At 42.9% G+C, this 22,745-nt stretch overlaps 1 protein-coding gene across 11 annotated transcripts in view; it reads left to right on the top strand.

Annotated features, from left to right (window-relative positions):
• The window catches only part of dmd (dystrophin), a 1,835,475-nt gene that overhangs the window by 480,248 nt on the left and 1,332,482 nt on the right, over window positions 1–22,745 (top strand). For all 11 annotated transcript variants that reach the window (XM_059650343.1, XM_048540566.2, XM_048540567.2 and 8 more), the window contains one exon: window positions 7,383–7,475. Coding sequence is in view for 3 of the 11 variants with exons in the window: in XM_048540566.2 (XP_048396523.1) it covers window positions 7,383–7,475 (93 nt within the window). In the remaining 8 variants the exon portion in view is untranslated. The remainder of the gene's footprint in view (window positions 1–7,382; window positions 7,476–22,745) is intronic.

The following is a 22,745-nucleotide window of genomic DNA, read 5'->3' as shown; positions in this document are numbered from 1 at the left end:
AAAGATGCAGAAGATTGTTATATCAGGAAGGTGAGCTAGTGCCAGGCTGAAAGAAGGGGTAGTTGAGAAAGATGCTCATAAATCTCTGCTTTTGCAACAAAATTGCCACCAGTGATGCTATTTATTGTCTTTCTTTCCATATCAAGACGGGGAGGAGATTGGGTCTTTTCCCACATTGGTGTGTTTTTAGATCATCTCATAGGTTGCAGGCCTCCCGTTACCTTTTCTAAGAATAATGGAACCAGGTGAATACTGCCTTATTCAAAAACTTTCAGCATGCATAATGTTTAAGCTTGCTTACCATAGTGGGCATGATGAAATAGAAACTGTGACCGTTTAGAATAAGTTGATGGTTTTAAGTAAGTGAAGCTGGAGCTGGTACACTGAAGGTATCTTGGTAGCTTCTATGAGCTATGAGAAATAGGGAAAGAAGCAATAGATGAAGATGGAGTTCCATTGGGCTGGTTCTGAGGTTTGCTGGTTGTGACATTTTGAACAACTAATTTTCCTTCTGCACTGCATTGAGAGCTTGCAACAGAAGGCAATTTACCATGTAACTGACCAAATGTAGCCTGAGGGTGACTCAGAAAATAGCCTCACTGATACCCTTGGATGTTCATTGGTTTCACCTGCTAACTTCCCACTGATATTATGCTGTTAGCCCACGAACACTCTGTGCCTCACCATTTCATAGCATACTAATGCTGATGTTTTAATCTCACTATGTGTAACATTTACAAACGTGTCTTTCACGAATTCCATCCATAACCATAAATGAGAAATTAAACCTCCACTCAGTCAATTTTAAATGGCACACAACTCTTGACACAACTATGTCAAAGAATGCACGACGGTGACAGTTTGTGTTTATTTAACAACTTTTGTGTCATGAAAAACTGCAAGGTGTTCGCAAGAGTCCGGTAAAACAACCTAAGGCAATGGGCTGCCAAAGCAGTTATTAGAATAGATGACAAAATTTTTGGTTAAAGAGATTTTAAGAAGCGAAGAGGAAAGTGAGGTCGGGAATTAGATAACATTGGAAACAGAATTAGCTGGTGGCACCAATAGTGAAGAATGTAAAATTTCAGATGTTTATGTTGTCAAAAATTGATGAGAGCAGATACCTTGGAGGTGCACAAATTTAGAGATTAGCATGGGGAAGAGGTGGGGGTTCACGGCTATTGAGGGTTTTGGAAGTGAGGATGATGATGATATTAAAAGCCAAGATATTTCTTGACTGGATGCCAGTGTATCATAGAGATGCAGGGTTATCATTGGAGGTCCAGGGTTACAGGATGGGTCTGGGTGGGATGCCCTTTGGAGGGTTGGTGTGGACTCGATGGGCCAAATGGCCTGCTTCCAGACTGCAGGGATTCTATATTAAAACTATTCTAATCCTATTTTTGAGCACTTGGCACATAACCTTGTGTACCTTCACATCGCAAATGAACATTTAAATACCTCTCGAGCGTTATGAGAGTCTCTTCCTCTATCACCCTTATAGCCAGTGAGTTCCAGTTTGCTGCCTCCCTCTGGATAAAAAGAAATTTCCTCGCACTTCTCTAAACTTTCTGCCCTTTGTCTTAAAACTATGCCCCTGATCATTTATCCCTCCAAAATGGAAAGTAGTTTCTTCCTGTCTACTCTCTCTCTACCCCTTGTCATTTCACGCATCTGAATCATGCCCCTTTTCAATCTGCTCTCTTCCAAGGAAAGCAACCCTGGTCTGACCATGCTGTCTTCATAACTAAAACTCTCCAGCCCAGACAACATTCTGGTAAATCTCCGTTCCACTGTCTCCAGTGCTACCACATTGCTCCTATAAAGTGGATTCAAGAATTGCACACAATGCACTAGCTGTGGCCTAACCAATGCTTTATACAATTCCAGCATAAACTCCCAGCTCTTAAACTCTGTGCCTCAGCCAATAAAGTCAAGTGTACTGCATGCTGCCTTAACCACTTTATTCATTTGTCCTGGTACTTTAAGAGATTGATATACATGCACACCAAGCTCTCTCTGATCCTCAGTGCTTCACTGAATTACTGTTCATCATAAATCCTTTGGTTTATTTGTTCTGTCCAAATACATCAGCTCATTTATTCAGATTTAATTGCGTTTGCCACTATTCTGCCCAGCTGACCAGCCGGTCCATATCCTCTTGTTATCTAAGGCTACACTCCTCACGCCTTACCACCTCTCCAATTTTTGTATCATTTGTGAACTTACTGATAATCCTCTGAAAGTCAAGTCCAAAGCATATGTTGGAACCAAGAACAGCTAGGGCTCCAACACTGAGTTCTGTGGGACTTCCATATGGGAAAAACATCCCCTAATCATCACCCAGAGATAATACAGTGTGGAGCTGGATGAACACAGCATAGGCAGCATAAGAGGAGCAGGAAAGTTAACGTTTCTTGTCGGGCCCTTCTTCAGAAATTCTCCAGCATCTGCAGTTGTTACTATCTCCTTCACCATCACCCATTTGCCCATATATCTCCTCTTCTATTCCTCTTGAACTGTTAGGAGCCTTTAGTACACTCCTAGCAATGTGATTCTTCCTTTTTCTTTTAAGTTTGACCCATTTTGGCATCATTTGAGGAGCCTTCTAAGATGTCATCTCTTCTCACTGTTGTAATTGATTTCCTGATCAAAATTCCATTACCACCTCTTATTCCCTTCCTTGTTTCACCTGACAGCCCTGTATCCCAGAATATTGAGCTTCTGGTCCTGCCCGTCTCTTAGCCATGCCTCGGTGACAGCAATTACATCATATCCACATGTTTTAATTTTGGCTTCAGTTTGGTTTGTCAGGCACCTTGCATTAGAATAAATCCCATACAACCTTATCGAATTCTCCAATTCCTTAACTGGCCTATCATGCCCATGCCTTCCTAACTCACATGCTGTCAATTCTAATTTTGGCCTTTCATCTTCTTCAGCTGAGCATTGGCTCTTGATCATATTGCCCAACTGTGAAGTTAGTTTAAACTCTCCTCCTCACCATGAGCAAATCTCCCAGCAAGGATGTTCATCCCATTTGAGTTCAGGTAAAACCTATATGCTTCGTAAAGGCCACACCACTCCAAAAGGTGGCTCCATTGTCACAGAAGTATAAAGTACAGCTGTTGTACCATCTCTCCAGTCTTGTGTTTCCTGCTGTACCCTTCTATTCCGTACACGGTAGCACTTGGCACTGGAGGTAATCCAAATATGACTACCTTTTGGGTCTTGTTCTTTAATCTACTTGCCAGCTCCTTAGATTCTACTTTTAAGACCTCGTCCCTTTTGCTACGTATGTCGTTGATGCCAATAAATCAGACAAAGGAGTAGAATTTGGATATTTGGCCAATGGGATCTGCTCTGCCATTCAAACATGGCTAATATTGTTTTCAACTCCATTCTCCTGTATTCTGCTTTGATACCCTGTCTAATCAGGAACCTATCCATCTCTGTCTTAAATATACTCAGTAACTTAGCTGTCATAGTCTCAATGAGTTCCACAGATTCACCATCCTCTGGCTGAAGAAATTCCTCCTCATCTCAGTTCTGAAGGGCCATCCTTTCACTCTGAGGGTGTGCCCTTGGGTCCTCACCTTTCCTTCTACTGGAGTCATCATCTTCACATCTGCTCTATTCTGTAAGTTGCAATTACACCTCTCTCCTCACCCCCACCCCCCTCAATCCTTCTCCCGTCCATTGACTACAGATTCGGAGTCCTCAATCGCTCTTCATTTGACAAACTCTTCATCCTGGAGCCACTCTCATAAACTTCCTGTTGAACTAACCCCTGACCACCTCCCCCACTCCATCCCCGTTGTTCTTCCTTCCTCAGATACAGGGCCCAAAACAGCTCACAGTATACCAGATGTGGTCTGACCAGAGTCTGAAACAGCCCTAGCAGTACATTTCTGCTCTCGTATTCTTGTCCAGTTGCAAAGAATGCTATGCTAACATTGCATTTGTCTTTCTTACTGCCAATTGAGCCTGCATGTTAACCTTGCAGCAGAATATAGATAGATTGGAGAGTTGGGTGGAGAAATGGCAGTTGGAGTTCAATCCAGGCAAATGCAAGGTGATTATTTTTGGAAGATCAAATTCAAGAACGAACTGTACAGTAAGTGGAAAAGCCCTGGGGAAAATTGTTGCACAGAGAGATCTGGGTGTTCAGGTCCATTGTACCCTGAAGGTGGCAACGCAGGTCAATAGAGTGGTCAAGAAGGCATACGGCATGCTTTCATTCATTGGACGGGATGTTGAGTTGGCAGGTCACATTACAGTTGTATAGGACTTTGTTCGACCACATTTAGAGTACTGTGTACAGTTCTGGTCGCCACATTACCAAAAGGATGTGGATGCTTTGGAGAGGGTGCTGAGGAGGTTCACCAGGAAGTTGCCTGGTATGGAGGGTGCTAGCTATGAAGAGAGGTTGAGTAGATTAGGATCATTTACATAAAAAAGACGGAGGTTGAGGTGGGGGGACCTGAGTGCGGTCTACAAAATCATGAGGGGTATTGACAGGGTGGATAGCAAGAAGCTTTTTCTCAGAGTAGGGGACTCAATTACTAGGGGTCACCATTTCAGGGTGAGAGGGGAAAAGTTTAAGGGAGATATGCGTGGAAAGTTCTTTACGCAGAGGGTGGTGGGTTCCTGGAACGTTTTGCCAGTGGAGGTGATAGAGACGGGCACGATAGCGTCATTTAAAATGTATCTAGACAGATACATGAATGGGCAGGGAGCAGAGAGATAGATATACTTGGAAAATAGGCGACAGGTTTAGACAGAGGATCTGGATCGGTGCAGGCTTGGAGGGCCTAAGGGCGTGTTCCGGTGCTGTAATTTTCTTTGCTCTTTGTTCTTAAGAGAATTCTGAACTAGGACTCATTAGCCTCTTTTTGTGCTTCAGATTTCTCAAGCCTTTCCCCATTTAGGACATAGTCTACATTGCTTTTATTCTTACCAAAAAGCATATCTTCACACTTGCATCTGCAACTTCTCTCCCCACACTCCTAGCCTGTCTGGGTTCTTCTGCAGCCTCCCCACTTTCTCAACACTACCTCTCCACCTATCTTAATGTTATCTTCAAATTGAGCAAAAATGCCCACAGCTCCTTCATCAAGTTTGTTAATGTACATTGCGAATAATTGTGGTCCCAACACTGACCCCTGTAGAACTCCACTGCTCACCGGCTGCCATTCTGAAACAGACCCCTTGATCCTTACTCTTTGCCTTCTACCATTCAGTCAATCCTCTATCCATGCCAGTATCTTGCTGTTAACACCGTGGGCTCTTATTCAGTGTGTCTGGTGTGGCCCCTTGTCAAAGGTCTTCTGGAAATCCAAATAGATCACATCTGCTGGCCTTCCTTTGTCTAACTTGTTTGTTACCTCCTCAAGAATTTCAGCAGATTTGTCAAGCGTGACCTTCCCTTGACTCAACTTTATTTTACCAAACTCATCCAGGAATTCTGCAAATCTCATCCTTAATAATGAACTCTCAAATCATATGAACTACTGAGTTCAGGCTAACTTGCCTGTAATTTTCAATTGTAACAAAATGAAATTCGTACAGAAACTCAGCAGGTCAGGCAGCATCTACAGAATGAAAGCAGAGTAACTGTTTCAAATCTCGTGATTCTTCATCAGAACTTCCTCTGCAGCCCTTGGTTTTGAAGCAGTTTTCTCCCTCACACTGCAATCCACAAGCAAAAATACAGAAAAATACTTGATCTTCATAGCAGAGATAGTGCAATCCTGCAGCCCAATGGTATCAATGTGGACTTCACAAGCTTCAAAATCTCCCCTCCCTGACCATCTCCCAAAACCAGCCCAGCTCATCCCCACCTCCTTAACCTGCTCGTTCTTCCTCCCACCTATCCCCTCCTCCCACCTCAAACCCCACCCCCATCTCCTACCTACTAGCCTCAACCCACCTCCTTGACCTATCCCCTCCCTAACTCCCTACCTACACTCAATTTTACTGGCTCCATCCCCGCCTCTTTGACCTGTCTATCTCGTCTCCATCTATCTTCTCCTTTATTCTTCTTCCATCTGCCTCCCCCTCTCTCCCTAATTATTTCAGAATCCCCTTCCCCTCCCCCATTTCTGAAGATGGGACCAGACCCGAAACAGCAGCTCTCCTGCTCTTCTGAGGTTGCTTGGCATTCTGTGTTCATCCAGCTTTACATCTTGTTATCTCTGATCTTCATAGCAGTGCCTTTTCAATAATGTTGCACAAATTTAGAACTGCAATAGATAAACTTATAATAGCATGGACTAATTTGGGAAATTTGAGGGGAAGATGGATGATCAACAATTCAGTAGAAATGGGATCCAGGATCAAGATCTGGGGTTCATCAACACGATGCATCAGAGGGGACATGAAGGGTGATAGGAAAGGCTCTGGGAAAAAAATGTGCATTCTAAACTAAGGCAGCAATCACTCACTTCACCTGGATTACCATAAACTCCAAGTAATTTGCTGATTCAGATCATTGTTTTTATCTGAGTATAGTGTCTGTGAGAATCTCAAGAAGGTGATGAGGGTCTTGGCCAGGTTAGTCAGTGAGAAAAGCTCACCAGGGAGGTGGGCCATACCACTTGCTGTTCAAGCATTGAAAAGGCCATTGGTGGGCCTTGTCCTGGTACCAAGCTCAGTGGGGATGGAATGCCAGTCAGTTAGAGACCTTCATCCCTGATGAATGTCTGAGCCAGTGGGTAGGCAGCTAAAGCTACTCCTGGCATGGTACCCACTTGTATCGATGCTGGGTGACAGGCCACAGGCGAGGGCTTACAGGGGACTTGGGTTTGACAGTAATGACACGGGGTTGCTCTCCATACCCAACCCCCAAGTTTCTTGATTCTGGAACAGGCACGTGAGCATCTTTTTGAACAAGAGAATCTCTTTCTCGTAGGATACAGATAACCCTGTACGGGATTGCTGAATGTGCACCTTGCATTATGAACACTTCCTTTTCTCTCTCTCCAACCCCAAGCTGTCTAACTTCAGAAGGGTAAAGCCCTTAAACGGGCATAACATGGCCAGTTTAGGGCATCAGTTGTCAATAGGGTTCGAAGGCTTTGGGCCTTCCTACCACAGAGGTAAGAAGTTGGTTTAATTTTTCTTTCCCTCCCATGCTACTATGAAACTCATTAAAAGGGCGTTGGTGGGTGTTGGTGGGGGGGTGGTGGCACTGGTGGGGGAGGTAGAATAGAAGGTTCCAGACTGCATTCTGTCTCTGTTTCGCAGCTTGGATTTCTTGTTGAAGAGTTTCCACTGGCTGGTTGCCTATGCTCGGGTGATTATCTGGGCCAGCCCTGGGATAGAAATATGCTGTTACTGGTACAGGCATAGTTACCTTTATCCTCCTTGTGTCTCCTCAGGTGGATTTAGTAAATATCGGTGGAAGTGACATAGTGGATGGAAATCATAAGCTTACTCTTGGCTTGATCTGGAGTATCATCCTTCACTGGCAGGTAAATAATAAAAATAAAATGCCCATTATTAGTTTTTATCAAAATGCCATTATGACGTAACAGGGATTTTTCAGTCATGTTCAGCCAGAATGATTCTCCTGCTACAGGTTTGTGTTGCTTACAGATGTTTCACAGCTGCAACCCAAATTTGTCCTCTGTATTTTACAAAAACAGTCTTTGCTCGTTCTGTTTGATTTTGGCGCATGTGCAGACCCTCCATTTAGTCTTTCTTTTTCTGGTCATGCATCTCTCACTGAGATACAGACTTCCTCTGGCTAAAGTAGTCTGCTGTTTGGCTTGTACCAACACTGCACAAGAACTAATGACTGAAGAACCCAGGCAAAGAGTTTCCCCTGATTACATCTGACCTCTACAGGTAAACAACCAGTGTTCGGGTCTGGGCCCGAAACGTCAGCTTTTGTGCTCCTGAGATGCTGCTTGGCCTGCTGTGTTCATCCAGCCTCACATTTTATTATCTTGGAATTCTCCAGCATCTGCAGTTCCCATTATCCCCAATCAAAACAGAGTGTTCACTTGATGTCAGTCAGCGATGCGGGATTGCTGATTGACCCTAACTTCCTCATCTGCTGTCCAATATTGTTATCCTTACTGGATGGAATTGTACTGCTGTATCAGTGTACTTTTCTGTTTCATGGCCTGGAAAAGATTCTTACAGTAATACAATAATTTATCAAGTGAAATGACCTTTAACACGACTACTTAAAAGTGAAAGACTTAGGTGAAATGGACTGTTTTCCAATCAAAGTTTTGAATGTTGGCTTCTCAGTTACAGCTGAAACATAGCAGAGATATTTCATTCATTGAGCTGCGACAACAGGGAGAACATTATTGACTGTACATGAGAAAGTGAGTCCACAATTTAAGTTGTCAGCAGTCTTGTGGCATTTTCAGAAGGAGCCACAATGGATCTCTTATACGTGAACTCGCTTTCTGGAATATTTGGTGTGTGTTAGTTTTTATTGGTGCATTGTCTATTTCTTGGCATTGACACATGAGACCTGTGTGTGAGCATGCTTTGGAAGGTTCCCATTTTGTGTGGAGCTAATCAATAGGCATGCCTATTAAATCCAGTCTGTGCATAGGGATCCATTAGATGCATATGTACGCGGACCACATACACACACAGTTTAACAGCATACAACCAACGACCCCTTGCAGTCTGAAACATCTCCTCGAAACTGTCAGTGGGTGAAAGACACGCCTAGGCAGGAATACAGGCTCAAAGAGAAATTTTAGCGTTGTTCATTACGTGCTGACCATAATCTCATCTGGAGGTTCAGGTTTGACTTTTAGAAAACTAAGAAAAAACTTCCAGGAAATCAGAGTGAATGTCTGGTGCAATAAGTTCGCACTGGATCAAAAGAGTCAGTCTCATTAAACATTCTCAGGGCAGCCAAAGTACTTGTGTGAGTTGGCAGAAATCTTCTTGTGGTGAAAAAGAGGTTTACAAGACCTTAAAATATAAAAAGGAGCTTCTTAATGCATATGAAGCCCTCTGACATAAAACATCCCAGCTATTGCTCTTCCCTTTTTACAGGGTGTACAAGTGATTCCAATATAGGTGTTAATATTCCATCATCCATTTTTGCCCAGTTCTTAAGCAAAAGGCGTGAAGTGCTCCTTTTGCAAGATCACATTGCTCAATCTCCCTGAGTTGTTGCAAACTTCTGCTACCCTTCATTCATTCCAGGTCATGCCAGTGCGAGAACCAGTACCAGCTTCAGTGTAGTGAGTTGTGTAAAGGAGGCAGAAACATCAAGGACTGCATTACAGCTATGCACTGCTGCAACATTGTGATGGAATTTATTTTGGGTCTGTCTCAGCCCTGCCGCTAGGCTACTTGGTGATTTAAATGGACAGATGAATTAGGAGGAGTGTTGAGCCCGTCCCATTATTCAATAAATTCATGGCTGACCTGATTGTAACCTTAAATCTATATTCCTGTCTCATCCTGCTGAACTTTCAGCCTTTTACTGAACAATAATTTATCTAACACTGTTTTAAAAATGTGTGTGTGTGTGTGTTTGTGTGTGTGTGAGAGAGAGAGAGAGATGGGGGAAAGGGAGGGAGAGAGAGTGGGGGAGAGGGAGAGGGAGAGGTGGGGAGGGAGGGAGGGAGAGAGCGGGGAGAGGGAGAGAGGGGGAGGGGGAGGGGGGAGGGAGAGAGAGAGAGTCGGAGGGAGAGAGAGAGAAGGAGGGAGGGAGGGGGAGAGAGAGGGACGGAGGGAGAGGGAGAGAGGGGGAGAGGGAGGGAGAGGGAGGAGGGAGAGGGAAGGAGGGAGGGGGAGGGAGGGGGAGAGAGGAGGAGGGAGAGCGAGGGAGGCAGAGAGGGAGAGAGGGAGGGAGGGAGGTGGAGAGAGAGAGAGAGAGAGAGAGAGAGAGGGAGGGAGAGGGGAGAGAGAGAGAGGGGAGAGAGAGACAGAGAGGGGGAAGAGAGAGAGAGCGGGAGGAAAATAAAAAGCCTTATCTCTGTTTAAATAGTAGCATTTGATTTTTTAAAAATAATGACCTATAATTCTTGATGCCTTTCAGGTGGAGAGAATGTTTCCACTGCTGCCCTGTCCTGATCCCTCGGGATCTTTGATTCTCTGATTGCCTTGCTTTTCCAAGTGCTTCGCTATAATCTTTTTAATACCATCTTCAAACATTTTCTCCAAGACAGGTCATCAGGTAACTTGCCTGTAGTTTCCTTCTTTCTGACCACCTTCCTTTTCGAATACAGTAGTGACACTCACAATATTCCAATCTAATGGGTTTGCAATTCATTTGGAATTTTGTTACTTCCCATGTTTAATTCTCCCGTCTGTCCTCTATAGGACCAACTCTCATTTTGTTAACACTATTTTTTCAAAAAAACCTCTTACTGTCTGATTTTATATTTTTGTTAGCTTTCTCTTGAACTCTGATATCGTCCCTCCTTATTAATTTTGCCATTCTTCTTTGCTTTCTTTTATATTCTGTCCAATTCTCTGACTTCCCACATGCCTTTGCACAATTGCATGCATTACCTTAATTTGGTGTTACCTTAGATATATCTAGTTAATCACTGGTGGATCTGTTTCTTAGAAATTTTCTTGCCTGTTGGAATGTATTGATTTCTCTAAATTGTCTGCCATTGCATGTCTATGACCTGTCCTTTTCATCTAATATACCAATTCACTTCAGTGAATTCAGCTTTCTTGTCCTCATAATTCCAAAATATATTTTATTTTAAAATATCGTCTTGCACCTGCTCCTCTCTACCTCAAACTGAATGTTAAATTACATCATCTTATTGTCACTGCTAACGAGAGGATCATTAATTAATCCTAACTGTTTGCACTACACTACGTCTAGCATAGCCCAATTTTTGGTTGGCTCCAGAATATGCCATGCTGAGGGCCTGTCCTGAAAATATTCTGAGCTCTTCATTTAGGGTACCTTTGTTCATCTGGCCTTTCCAGTTGATATATAGGTTACAATCTCCCATGATAATCACCAGGATTTTCCGACAAGCCGTCATTATTTCTACCTTGATTCTCCACCCTGTAATGGTGAGCTGGAACCCACCTTTCCTGCACCAATCTTTGAGACAAGAATTCATCTTTCTGATCAGGGTTGCCCTGTGCCACATTGCACATTGTTCAGGCAACAGCCTGAGGCTCTGATTTTGAATTTGATGCCTGACTCCTCATCGTGATTTTGCACAATGTCTCTCTTCCTTTGTCTGACCCATGTCACTGGTGTCTGAGATCATAATGACTGTCCTCGGCCTCCCACTGAAAGTTTCTCTCCTGCGTTGAGCAGGTGATGCACAACCTGGCACAGTTGTTTGGATGCACACTCTTTGCTGTAGAGAATTGTGTCAATTCCCCTCACTATAGTAGCCCTCACTGCCACCATATTCCTCCTTTCTGTAAGCCTCCCACATGAGTGGCTTCTAAAACCATAATACCATGGTCAGCTTGTGCATTCACCCTGCAACCTTCCATCTCACCCAGACAAACTGAAAACACCTCAGAAACGTTGGACAGTTGCAAAGGCTGACATTCCTGTGTTCCTGCCTACTGCATCCCTTACCTGCCGCATTTACAGTCTCAAACTTTTGATCTTGTACAATGATGAAGACTTATAACATAGCCATGAAGAGATGTGACTGTGAATAACCAACATAGCGTTTCCCCGTTCCTGATGCATCACAGTCTAAGTCTGTAAATCAGTCTTCAGTTCATAGACACCGAGCTGAAGCTCCCTCAAAGTGTTCACCCTGGACTATATTTGCATTCAGGAACTCCAACATGCTGCAATAGTGACACATTGCCTGAACTGTCATCCTTCATGTGTTCTAATTGTCAATTATATGCTTAATTTTTTTTAAGCTTATCATCAATTATGATGCTAAGTTGTACTTAGGATTTGAATAAACTATAGTCACTTAACCTGAACTCGTTAGATACTCACTGACTAACTTACTCTTCTGAAATAGAGTAACATTCAATTCCTGAAGCTGAAAAAAATAGTTAGGAAAGGTATAAGTAATGCAACATTCCTCGCCCTTTAACTTCCACAGTGACTTAACCCTTGCCCTTGTAAGTCGTACTAAATCGGCTAGTTTTATATCCCACAGCACAAATGTCAATCTGCTTCAGAGTTTTGTGAAACAAAAGCAAGACGTGCTGGAGGAACTCAAATAGATCTGACAACAGATCTAGAGAGAGAGATCTAGGAGAGAGCAACCAAATAAACGTCAAATCTGATCCGACATTTTGGAAAGGAACAGAGATGGAAATGGAAGGGTTTTCCGCTGTTGAAAAAAGGGGAGGAAGAATTGGAACGGAAGGAGTGTTTAGAGGATAAGTGAGTTTAAAGATCAAAGGTGAGATGTTTCAAAAGGTAAAGGAGATTGAGAATGATTGTAGTGACGAAGCAGGGAATTGGTCCAGAGGAGATGTTTAAGAGTGTAATAGCTTTGATTTAAGGCAAAATATGGAAAGAATAGGTTCACAGAATTCCTACAATGTGGAAGCAGGCCATTTGTCCCGTCCTCTGAAGAGCATCCCATCCTGACCCTGCATTTTCTATGGCTAATCCACCGAGCTTGCTACTTCCTGGACACTGAGCAATTTTGCATGGTCACTCCACCCTACCTGTACATCTTTGGATTGTGGGAGGAAATTGGAGCACTCAGAGGAAACCTATGCAGACACAGCGAGAATGAACAGACTCCACACAGACAATTGCCTGCGTGTGGAATCAATCCCGGGTCCCTGGCGCTGTGAAGTGGCAGTGCCAACTACTGAGCTACTGTGCTACCCTTAGAGACAGTCTGGCACTTGGGTGCAAGAAAAACAAAACATTCAAATGGGGGATGAAAATACAATTCAATAATTTGCTTGGATTATTTATCATACAGTATTGCAATAAACTGAGGAAATTTCATCAGTACCATGGGAACAATCCTAGCTGCACAACAAATGACTATCTGTGCACAGCCAAGTCTGGGAAGGACTTGTCTTATTGCTCAGGATAAGATTTGTATCTCAGTCATGAATTAGAGACCAGGTATGATTAATAGGTGGAAATGTGTTAATATGTTGGCAATGAACAATTATAATTATCCATTTAATAGCAGGATGAAGAATCTTTATGTGCTTCCATTAATATTTAAGGTTAAGGGAGAACTGAAAGGTATGTTGGAAGTGTACGGTACATATTGAAAAGTTGGGCTCATCCCTGCGCTGTGTATTTTTGACAATGTTCCATCTGCTTTTTGATACTTGGGGTTGAAGTAAACTGTCTAAAGATGTGCATAATTATATGTTCAATTTTCAATAAAAATCTAAACTACATTTTGCAACTTTGGATGAATTTCCCCTCTTTCTCACCCCATTGGCTGGTTGCTTGCTGTGGTAGGTGTAGCCACATTTGTAGTCAATTTTAATGAAAGGATGCCTTGTTTCATCTGCTGTTGAAATCTAGTTTCTGAATATCTCTCTACTTGCAAATTGAGCATCTTGTAAGTGTTCATTTGCATCATTATTGCTGATGTTGTTGCTAAAGCCTTCAGTTAGCTGGGAAGATAGCAGACAAAGACATTCCATCCCTGACACACGCAATGCTTTCTATGCTAGTTTGAGCAGAACGCCAGCGGTGTGGGCATGCCTGCCCGACAACCCAGACACATCTTTTCCCTCTGTCATCGCTGCAGACCTCAGATCAGTCTTCTTGGGAGTCAACCCACGGAAAGCGACTCGCCCAGACAGTGTCCCTACCAAGCACTCAGATCCTGTGTGGACCAACTGGCAGAGGTATTTGCCGAGACCTTCAACCTCTCCCTCCTACAAGCCAAAGTCCCCACCTCCTTCGAGAAGACCACCATCATCCCCATTGCCTCAGAAAACACATGCAGTTTGCCTTAATGACTACAGCCCTGTGCCTTTGACCTCAATAATCATGAAGGCTGGTCCTGTCCCACCTAAATTCCAGTCTCCCAGCCTGCCTCGATCCCCTACAATTTGCCGACTGACATAACAGGTCCGCAGCAGAGCCATATCCCTAGACCTGCACCCATCCCTGGAACATCTGGACAACAGAGACACCTACGTCAGACTCCCGCTCATTGACTACAGCTCCGCCTTCAGACTGATCTCAAATCTCCATGACCTTAGTTTCAGCTCTCCCCCCTGAAACTGGGTCTTCGGCTTTCTGACCTAAAGACTGCAATCCATGAGGATAGGTGACTGCACCTCCTCCAAAATAATGCTCAACACTGGATCCTCCCCAAGGATGGGTCCTCAGCCCCCTACAGTACTCCCGTAAACTTCCGACTGTGTTGCCAAATTCCAAATGAATGCCATCTACAAGTTCACTGATGACACCATTGTAATGGGACAGATATCTAACAATGATGTGTTAAACTACAGAAGGGAGATAGAGGCCTTGGTGACATGGTGCAATGAGAACAAACTCACCATCAAAATTGGCAAAAGTAAAGAACTGATCATTGACTTCAGAAAGAGAGAGAAGGGGGGAGAACACAGCCCCATCTATATCAGCAGAACTGAGTTTGAGAGGGTGGAAAGTGTGACGTTCCTCGGAGTGACGATAACCTACGATCTGTCTCGGACTTCCCATGTTGATGCAACGATCAAGTAGGCGCAACAATGCCTCTTCTTCCTCAGGGGGCTCAGGAAATTTGGCATGTTCATAAGGTCTCTCACCAACTTCTACAGATGCAACATTGAAAGCATACTGTCTGGGTATATAATGGCCTGCTATGGCAACTACTCTGCCCAGGACTGTAAGAAACTACAGAAGGTTGTGTGTGTGGCCCAGACCAACATGGAAGCCAAAGCTTCCATCCATGAACTCCATTTATATTCCTTGCTGCCAAGGAAACGTAGCCAACATCATCAATGACCCATTGCACCCTGGTAATGATCTCTTGTAACCTCTTTAGTCAGGTGGAAGATACAGAAGACTGAACATGTGCACAAGCAAGTTTAGGAGCAGCTTCTTCCTGGCCGGTATTAGACTGATGAATGGATTCTCTAGCCTCAAATAATGCTGACCTAACTAAATTTGATCTCGCCTAGCAGAGGCCCTGTGCAATGCAACCTGCATGCCTCTTTGATCTGTACTTCCTTGCTTACTATGATCTGCCTATACTGTTCATAAACAAAGCTTTTCACTGTACTTCAGTACAATCAAGAATGTCTGTGAAGTCTTAATTCTGCAGAGACAGAGGCAACCATGTCAAAGGTCAGTGGGAGAATGGGAATCTGTTTCATGGATCATGCAACTCAGCATGGATTGGATGTGGAAGTCTCGAAGGTGAGATCAGAACATCTTCATGTCTGACTACCCATGCAATATATTAAGTTCCCCTTAACAGCCAAGGCCCAGTGTTCACATCCAGGTCATATTTGTGCTCACCACTTCACTGCAGAAATGGCTACGAGTTTTGCCTTGTAAAACATTGATAACATCAATGATACAGTGCCTGTTGTCGATCTGTGAAAACCATTATTGAATAACCTCTGACAGAATGAGACCCTTCTAGGTTATTGTCTGTAAGATTTTCCTTTTTCTAATCTCATCACACATGCATCCTAATGTGCTGAGTATTTTCAGCGAGTTTTGGATATATGCCTGATGAGCATACAGTATACGCCATACAGTATATCTGAAGAATTCCCCATCAGAATAGTTTAGTCTGATTCTTGGACTGCTACACTGCATCAGCCTGATCTACCCCGAGCAGTGTCTTACATTAGCTTTTCTCAAGAACTTTCTGAAAGACTCTCATTTAAATGCTAATTGTGCAGATTGGTTTGTGGTTATTCTGTGGTGGGCCTACAGCTTTTAGGGTGCAAGAGATTCCCGCTGCTTCAGACATGGCCCCAGCAAAGATGGTAGCTTCTGTCTTTATAGATAATAAAATGTGAGGCTGGATGAACACAGCAGGCCAAGCAGCATCTCAGGAGCACAAAAGCTGACGTTTCGGGCCTAGACCCTTCATCAGAGAGGGGGATGGGGAGAGGGAACTGGAATAAATAGGGAGAGAGGGGGAGGGGGAGAAGATGGAGAGAAAAGAAGATAGGTGGAGAGAGTATAGGTGGGGAGGTAGGGAGGGGATAGGTCAGTCCAGGGAAGACGGACAGGTCAAGGAGGTGGGATGAGCTTCTGTCTTTATGTCTTTTATCGGAAGGGCACAGCCAATCAACAGTCAACCTTCCTGTGGGGTGAGATTTTTGTCCTGATTTTCAGGTGGGCTTCAAACATCTGAAGAGCCCACGTGGGGGGTCTGAGACTGAACCTGCTGGCAGCGATACTGGAAACAACTTCCCAGCCGTCCACTTGTGCAGAGGGTAGACTCCTGTCGCTGCAGCTCCATCAAAAAGCTGGAAGCTCTGGAGCCTTGAAGGCTGCCTCAGGAATGTTGAGCATGCTGAGCCAGATAGTGGAATCCAAGGATGCTTTGAGATAAAAATGCCCTTGAAAGCACACTTTGAAATAACCAATTCCTACAGCCGAAGCCAATAGGTCCCGTGGAGCAATGGGGAGAACCCTCCCAGACAAAGTTTTTCAACTCCAATGTAGCTTCACTGCCTGTAACCCGCTCCAATACTGGGATGACCGAAAGCCAACCCCTGATTAGGACCAGTGCCGTGTTAATCAACTTTTTGCTTCTGTTAACTGAGCAGCCCGTGCACTTTGCGCCTTTCCTGGAAAAACTCTGGAGGCAATAGGGTATCTGCCCATTACGTGATGTAGCTGTAACCAATTATCCTTGTCCCCCACTCACGACCAGAGAGTCGTAAAATTTTACCTTTTTAATATAGTCGATGCAAAGATGAGAAGCTTCTCCAAACTCATTCATATTCTCATACACTGTAGCCGACACAGATCAATAAACAATGTGTGAAATATTTTTGTGGGCAGCAATGTTTTAACAATGCAGTAGATGTCATGTTTGAAGAACAGAATGATATGCCTTTGTGAGTGCTCTAAGAGCTCTGATTTTTAATCTCTGAGGACCCGAAATAAAATGTTTAATTTTCTTGTCATCAGAAATGTTCAGTGTTTACAATCACAGAAGGTATGATACTCACCTCTTTGCTCCTCAGTGTTCAATGCTCCAAACCCAGCAGCATTTCACTTTTATTACTTTCAATCTAGTATCCTGCAATTGGTGCTCGCAATATGGTCTTCTTTACATTGGCGACTCCCAACACAGACTGCATAGTCTCTTTATGGGACACCTCTGTCTATCTGTAGTAATGACCCAAACCTGCCAGTTGCTTGCCATTTCAATAAACCACCCCTTGCTGTCATGCTGATATTTCTGCCCTAGATCAGTGGCGATATTTCAATGAAGTACGAAACATGTTTGAAGAACAATACCTCATTTGAATTGATTGTTGAGACCCTGGGGCTGCAATAACTTTAGAAACTGATGGCATTGTATTTGCTCTCCTTTTCATTTAGGTTCTCTTTCCCAAACACACCCACCACCACCGCCGTCCCCACAACTGTGTGGTTTTTGTATCTCAATTACTCCTTACTTAGTAGAAAGGACCAATTCTGTCCCTTTCACCCACCAGCATCTACACCGTCTGCCCTCTTGCTCCTCCTCTGTTTCTTTCCACATTTAAAAGAAAACCTATTTTTCGACATCTTTCATTTCTGATGAAGAGTCATACTGGACTCAAAGCATTAACTCTGTGTCTGTCTTCACAGATGCTGCTAGGCTTGTAATAAGCCTGCTGAGTTTTACAAATGTTTTCTCTGTTGCGGATTTTCAGCATTTGCAGTATTAGCCTTTTGTTCATTGATGCATTTAAGTTTGCAAATAACCATTTAATCATCAGGAATGACAGAATCCTTATCTAAATGACCTCCCCTCAGCTGAAGAAAGGAATAGTTGACTTGATCAGCGATGTTAGGTGATCCTCATTGAGTTTACTTGCTAAGAACAGATGAAGATTTCCTTTCACTTAGTATCTTGATCTTATGGTAACCTCCGTACTTTTAACTAATGCCAATCATAAAATTGAGGCTCCAATGCTCAGGATTATACAAGTACCTGAATCTCAGTGCATTCTGTAGATGGAAGTGTACAAATGGACAGACTAAAAAAGTGGGGAATGAAGGTAGAAAATGGAGTTTGATGCGGAGAAGCTCAAATTTGTTCAGTTTCTGAGCAGAAAAAAGAAATGTTACTGGTGAGCATGGGAAAAGCAAATGGATCTTGGTAGTCAAATTACTAAAAGCTCAAAAAGTCGTCAAAAACGTTAATGCAAATTTGACCTTCACGTTTAAGAGCTTGGAGCACAATCGGAGAAGTGAAAGATTTCATTTGCATCGAGCTTTGGTTAGCCCATATCTAGAATGCTATATGTAGATTGGGTACCATATGTTAAGAAGGACTTATTGGCCTCTGGAGATCCAGCACAAATAATACTCGAGTTTAACAAGCTCTATTATGAACATGGTTTTGATAAATTTAGTTTATATTTGCTTGTATTTAGAAGGTTGAATTGAAGGATGATCTAATTAAGATGCTTAAAATGATCAAGGGATTCAACAGCTTTTGGAGAAATGCTTAATGTAATTGTGTGAGGAGTGCCCTGTTTAGTGTACTGGCGTGCTGTATCTCTGCTGTAAGTGCCCTGTGTGGGCAGCAAGTGGGAGTCATTAAACAGGGTAGTGCAGCTGGAAATGTGTGCCCTTTAAGAACTGTAAGAGAACCAGCTGTTGTGAAAAAGACAGCAAGCAATGTCCGCTGGATTTTCAGAGCTATAAGCAAGCAGCTACTGAAAGAAATAGCATGGAAACAAAAAGTATACAAATTTTGATTACGGAGTATGTGAAAATGGCTATGAATTTCGCAGTCTCTGCTACTGTAGAAATGGAAAGTGATATGAGAGAGAATTGGAATATTTTCTCATGTTAATCGCAAAGCTATGAAAGACCACTGAGTAATTAAGAGGAGCAATCCTGTTATCAACGCTGGGGAAACAGAGCTTAAGCTGTGTCGCAGTTTAGATCACAGTTGGGATCTAAAATATTTCAAAATCCTTGGAGACACTTTTGAACAGATAGCAATATTGCTTATGAATGTTGTGTTCAACATCAGAGCTTTGAAGCAGAGGAGATGGTTCATCAGTATTTGATGCCATTGATATATCTGACAGAATATTGAGAGTTTGGGTACTTGAAAAATGATCTCAGCTGAGATAACATTGTCTTAGGTATATAACATCTTTCCACAAGTGCACATCTGCTGGGAGAGGAGAAAGTTTTAATCTCAAGAAAGACATTAACCCATATAGAAGGTACAAGATTGCTTCAGATGATGATTGACAGACTGATGAAATATTCTGCTGACACATATCCCAGGCTGAACAAGCATAATATTTTGGAGGCAAACATACATTTGTGCAGAAAAGCTAGTAGAGTGCAAGCATGAGGTTGTAAATAAAGGAAAGGACATTGAACAAAAGAATTGCAAGTGTGCCCAGCATGGGAAAAGCAGTGCTGTAAGTTCAGGATACTGTATTACCAGTATTTATGCATAACAAAGCAAAATAAGCCCAGAAGTATGATTACTGGAGAAATGTCAGCCAATGCTTCTGAAGAATTACTTTACACAATACAACAGGTTAGCACTATCGCAACTAAAGATGATAAATGGTTTGTTCCTGTTAGAATTCAAAGCACAGAAAGGATAGCATCAAGTGAATATAAAGTGTCAGATCAACAACACCAGTGCTTTTTGCGAGATCATGAACTTCACAGACCAGTGACAAATCGCTCAATCAAGTTGGTAACTCAGAAATGAAGCTCTTGACGATAAGGTTGAGATTTGCAAATGGAACACCACATGTGCCAAGAGGACAAATTGAAACTGAGAGCCTAATGCAATGGGAAAAATGAAGATGTGGAGTTTTGTTTGGCAGATAATAGAATTTCTACGGTGTGGAAGTAGGCCACTTGCCCCACTGAGTCTAACCCAACCTTCCAAACAGCGTCCCACATAGACTCACCCCACCCTATACCCTCACATTTCTCATGGCTAATCCTACTAACCTGCCCACCCTGGATACCTTGGACAAGTCAGCATGGCCAAACTACCTAACCTCCATGTCATTAGACTGTGGGAGGAAATTGGAGCTCCTGGAGGAAGCCCACGCAGATGTGGTGAAGATGTGCGGACTCTACACAGATAGTCGTCAGATGGTGGAATTGCACTTGGGTCTCTACTGCTGTGAGGTAGCAGTGTTCACCACTGAGCCACCATATACTTATCTCAGCAGAAGCAAATCTAAAGCTTAGATATAACTAAATTTTAAATATGCCAGAAGAGATTTTGCATTTTATAGGCCGCCAGGTTACCGACTGCAGAAGGAATTCTAGATGGTCACAGATCTGTTTTTTCACATGTTTTGAATGTTACCCTGGGGAATATCATCTCGTGGAGAGTGAGTGTGAGATAAATGCTGCATTTGTTGGACAATGTTCCAGCTGCTCTCACAAGATGGCAAGATAATGCTGAACAAGCAGGGAGTAGTCAAGAAAGTGAAAACTGCTACGAACTGATGTATCAGCACCATCGTAGCGAGGAAAAACTGGAATATGCATAAACTTGAAGGATCTGCATTCAGCTTTGAAACAATCTCACTGCCTCATGCCAATCATTGTATTTTCTTTCCACCATGTACCAAAGTACAGGATGAAGAATGACTGCTGGCAAGTGAAGCTGATGAAAGCAAGTTTTCTAACTGCATTCTAGATGCCAGTCATAAGAGACAGGTGGTTCTGTCTCCTGCTTGGTATTTCACTTATAGAAGTATCAGTGCAGACAGCACAGGATAGTCGGTGCACTTCCTGGAGTGAAAGCTGCTGCGAATGATTGTGTGTCCACGTTGATATACTGGCCAATGAAAAAAGTCATCGTAGACAGCAGTCCCAATCTGGCATGATTGCTGGAGAGATTTCATCAGATAAGCAAAGGTGATCAAGAAAATAATCCAATTGAAGATGTCTGAGGTCAAGTGCTTGACTCATGTTCTGACGGAAATAGAATTTCACCTCAGTCTTGATGAGGTGAGAGTTCTAACAGTGCAATGATTGGTTCGATTTATGAACAGTTTAGCAAAGGTCTTGCCATATTTGCCATTAAATGCAAGCCCACCGTAAAGTATGTGCACTGGTGTTGGGATACAGATGACAGACAGCTTTTACAAGAATCAAAGCTCGTAATCGCAACACCATTGCTGAGGTACTACAATGTTAATTTTAATATCACATTGCGGTGCGATGTCAGCTTGATAAGCCCTGGAGCAATCTATGTGTCAATGACAATTGGTTCTGTTTGACCCCAGGGCGTCAGTACAAACCAAATGATGTTTCTTTGGGAGACTGTGTGCTTTGTTATTGTCTTGATCTGTGAGCATTTTAATCATTACATATTTGGGACAGAAAACATAAGAGGACAATCTAAACTCAAGCCAATTGAAAGCTTCTACAAACTACTTATGTCTGTTCCAAAGCATCTGCAAAAATAGATATTGAATTGAAGGCATCATCCAGATATGACATTAAGCAAATTATTTCCTCTATGCAGATTTAGGAACATGATCATGAAATTACAGCAGGACATTTTGGAGTCAAATCAGCAAAGTAATTTTTCACCTGCAGTGGAAATCTAACCTTTCTTTTCCCTCCACCTCAAAAAAATGTGCAGATGCTGGATCATGGACAGTTTCCAGACTGAGACTGTCAAATCTTTTATAAGGCAAAATATTGTGGATGTTGGAAGTTTGACAGTAGTGGAACTGTTCCGAGCTCTGGCGATATCTGCAGTTACGGAGGAAGGGTCTGTTCTGAGGAAGGGTCACTGGACCCGAAACGTTAACTCTGTTTTCTCCTCCACAGATACTGCCAGACCTGCTGAGCTTTTCCAGCAACTTTGTTTTTGTTTCTGCAGTTACAGAAATGGATTTACAGTTTCAGGTCTCATTGACTGAAACGTCACTGATCTGAAATGTTGTGCAATATCTTATTGGTTTCAAACCCACTTTGCAACCATCCATTTTCCACCTGCCCCCACTCCCTACTTACAGGGCTCAATCGGCAGTAGGGTGGGAAAACTAAAGTTGTACCAAGCCCCCTTCCACCCAGACCCCAGGTCTGTTGCTGCCTCTTGGTGAGGAATGTTGCCCTCAAAATGTTCCTTTCTCAATCCTTAGATGCAAACAGCCCTGCTGAGCATTTCCAGCATTTTCTGTTCTTTATTGCCAGATTTTTGTAAGGCAGGACGAGCAAAGACTCTGGAGCAAAGGACAGTAAATGGAATTGAAATACAAGTCAACGATGATCTGATTGAATGGAGGAGCAAGCTTGAGGCACTGAATGATGTACTGCTATTCGTGTGTTCTGTTTAAAAGCTGTGTTACTGTCATTGGAAACTGTGACAGCACAAGTCAGTCTTCCGAGCAGAGGCGATGACGAGATTGTTCAGAGATTTGTTGAAACAATTTCCATTTTAAACAAATGTGAATTAGTTTATTGGCACTTAAATGTTATTCCTGTCACCATGTCATTATTTGCAGGATTACTGCTGATTGTCAGATACTTAAAGAAAATGAATCTTGAAATCTCTCTGCCAGTGCAGATCCTGATTATTGATTTCTATTTTAATTTAGAAGATAATCATTTTACATTGTCAGTTAATTTTCTCATTTCAAAGCAGAGACCAGATTTG

This window comes from Stegostoma tigrinum, chromosome 12 (genome assembly GCF_030684315.1).
Source record: "Stegostoma tigrinum isolate sSteTig4 chromosome 12, sSteTig4.hap1, whole genome shotgun sequence".
In the NCBI taxonomy this organism is placed as follows: Eukaryota; Metazoa; Chordata; class Chondrichthyes; order Orectolobiformes; family Stegostomatidae; genus Stegostoma; species Stegostoma tigrinum.
This window is presented reverse-complemented; position numbering and strand designations above follow the sequence as displayed.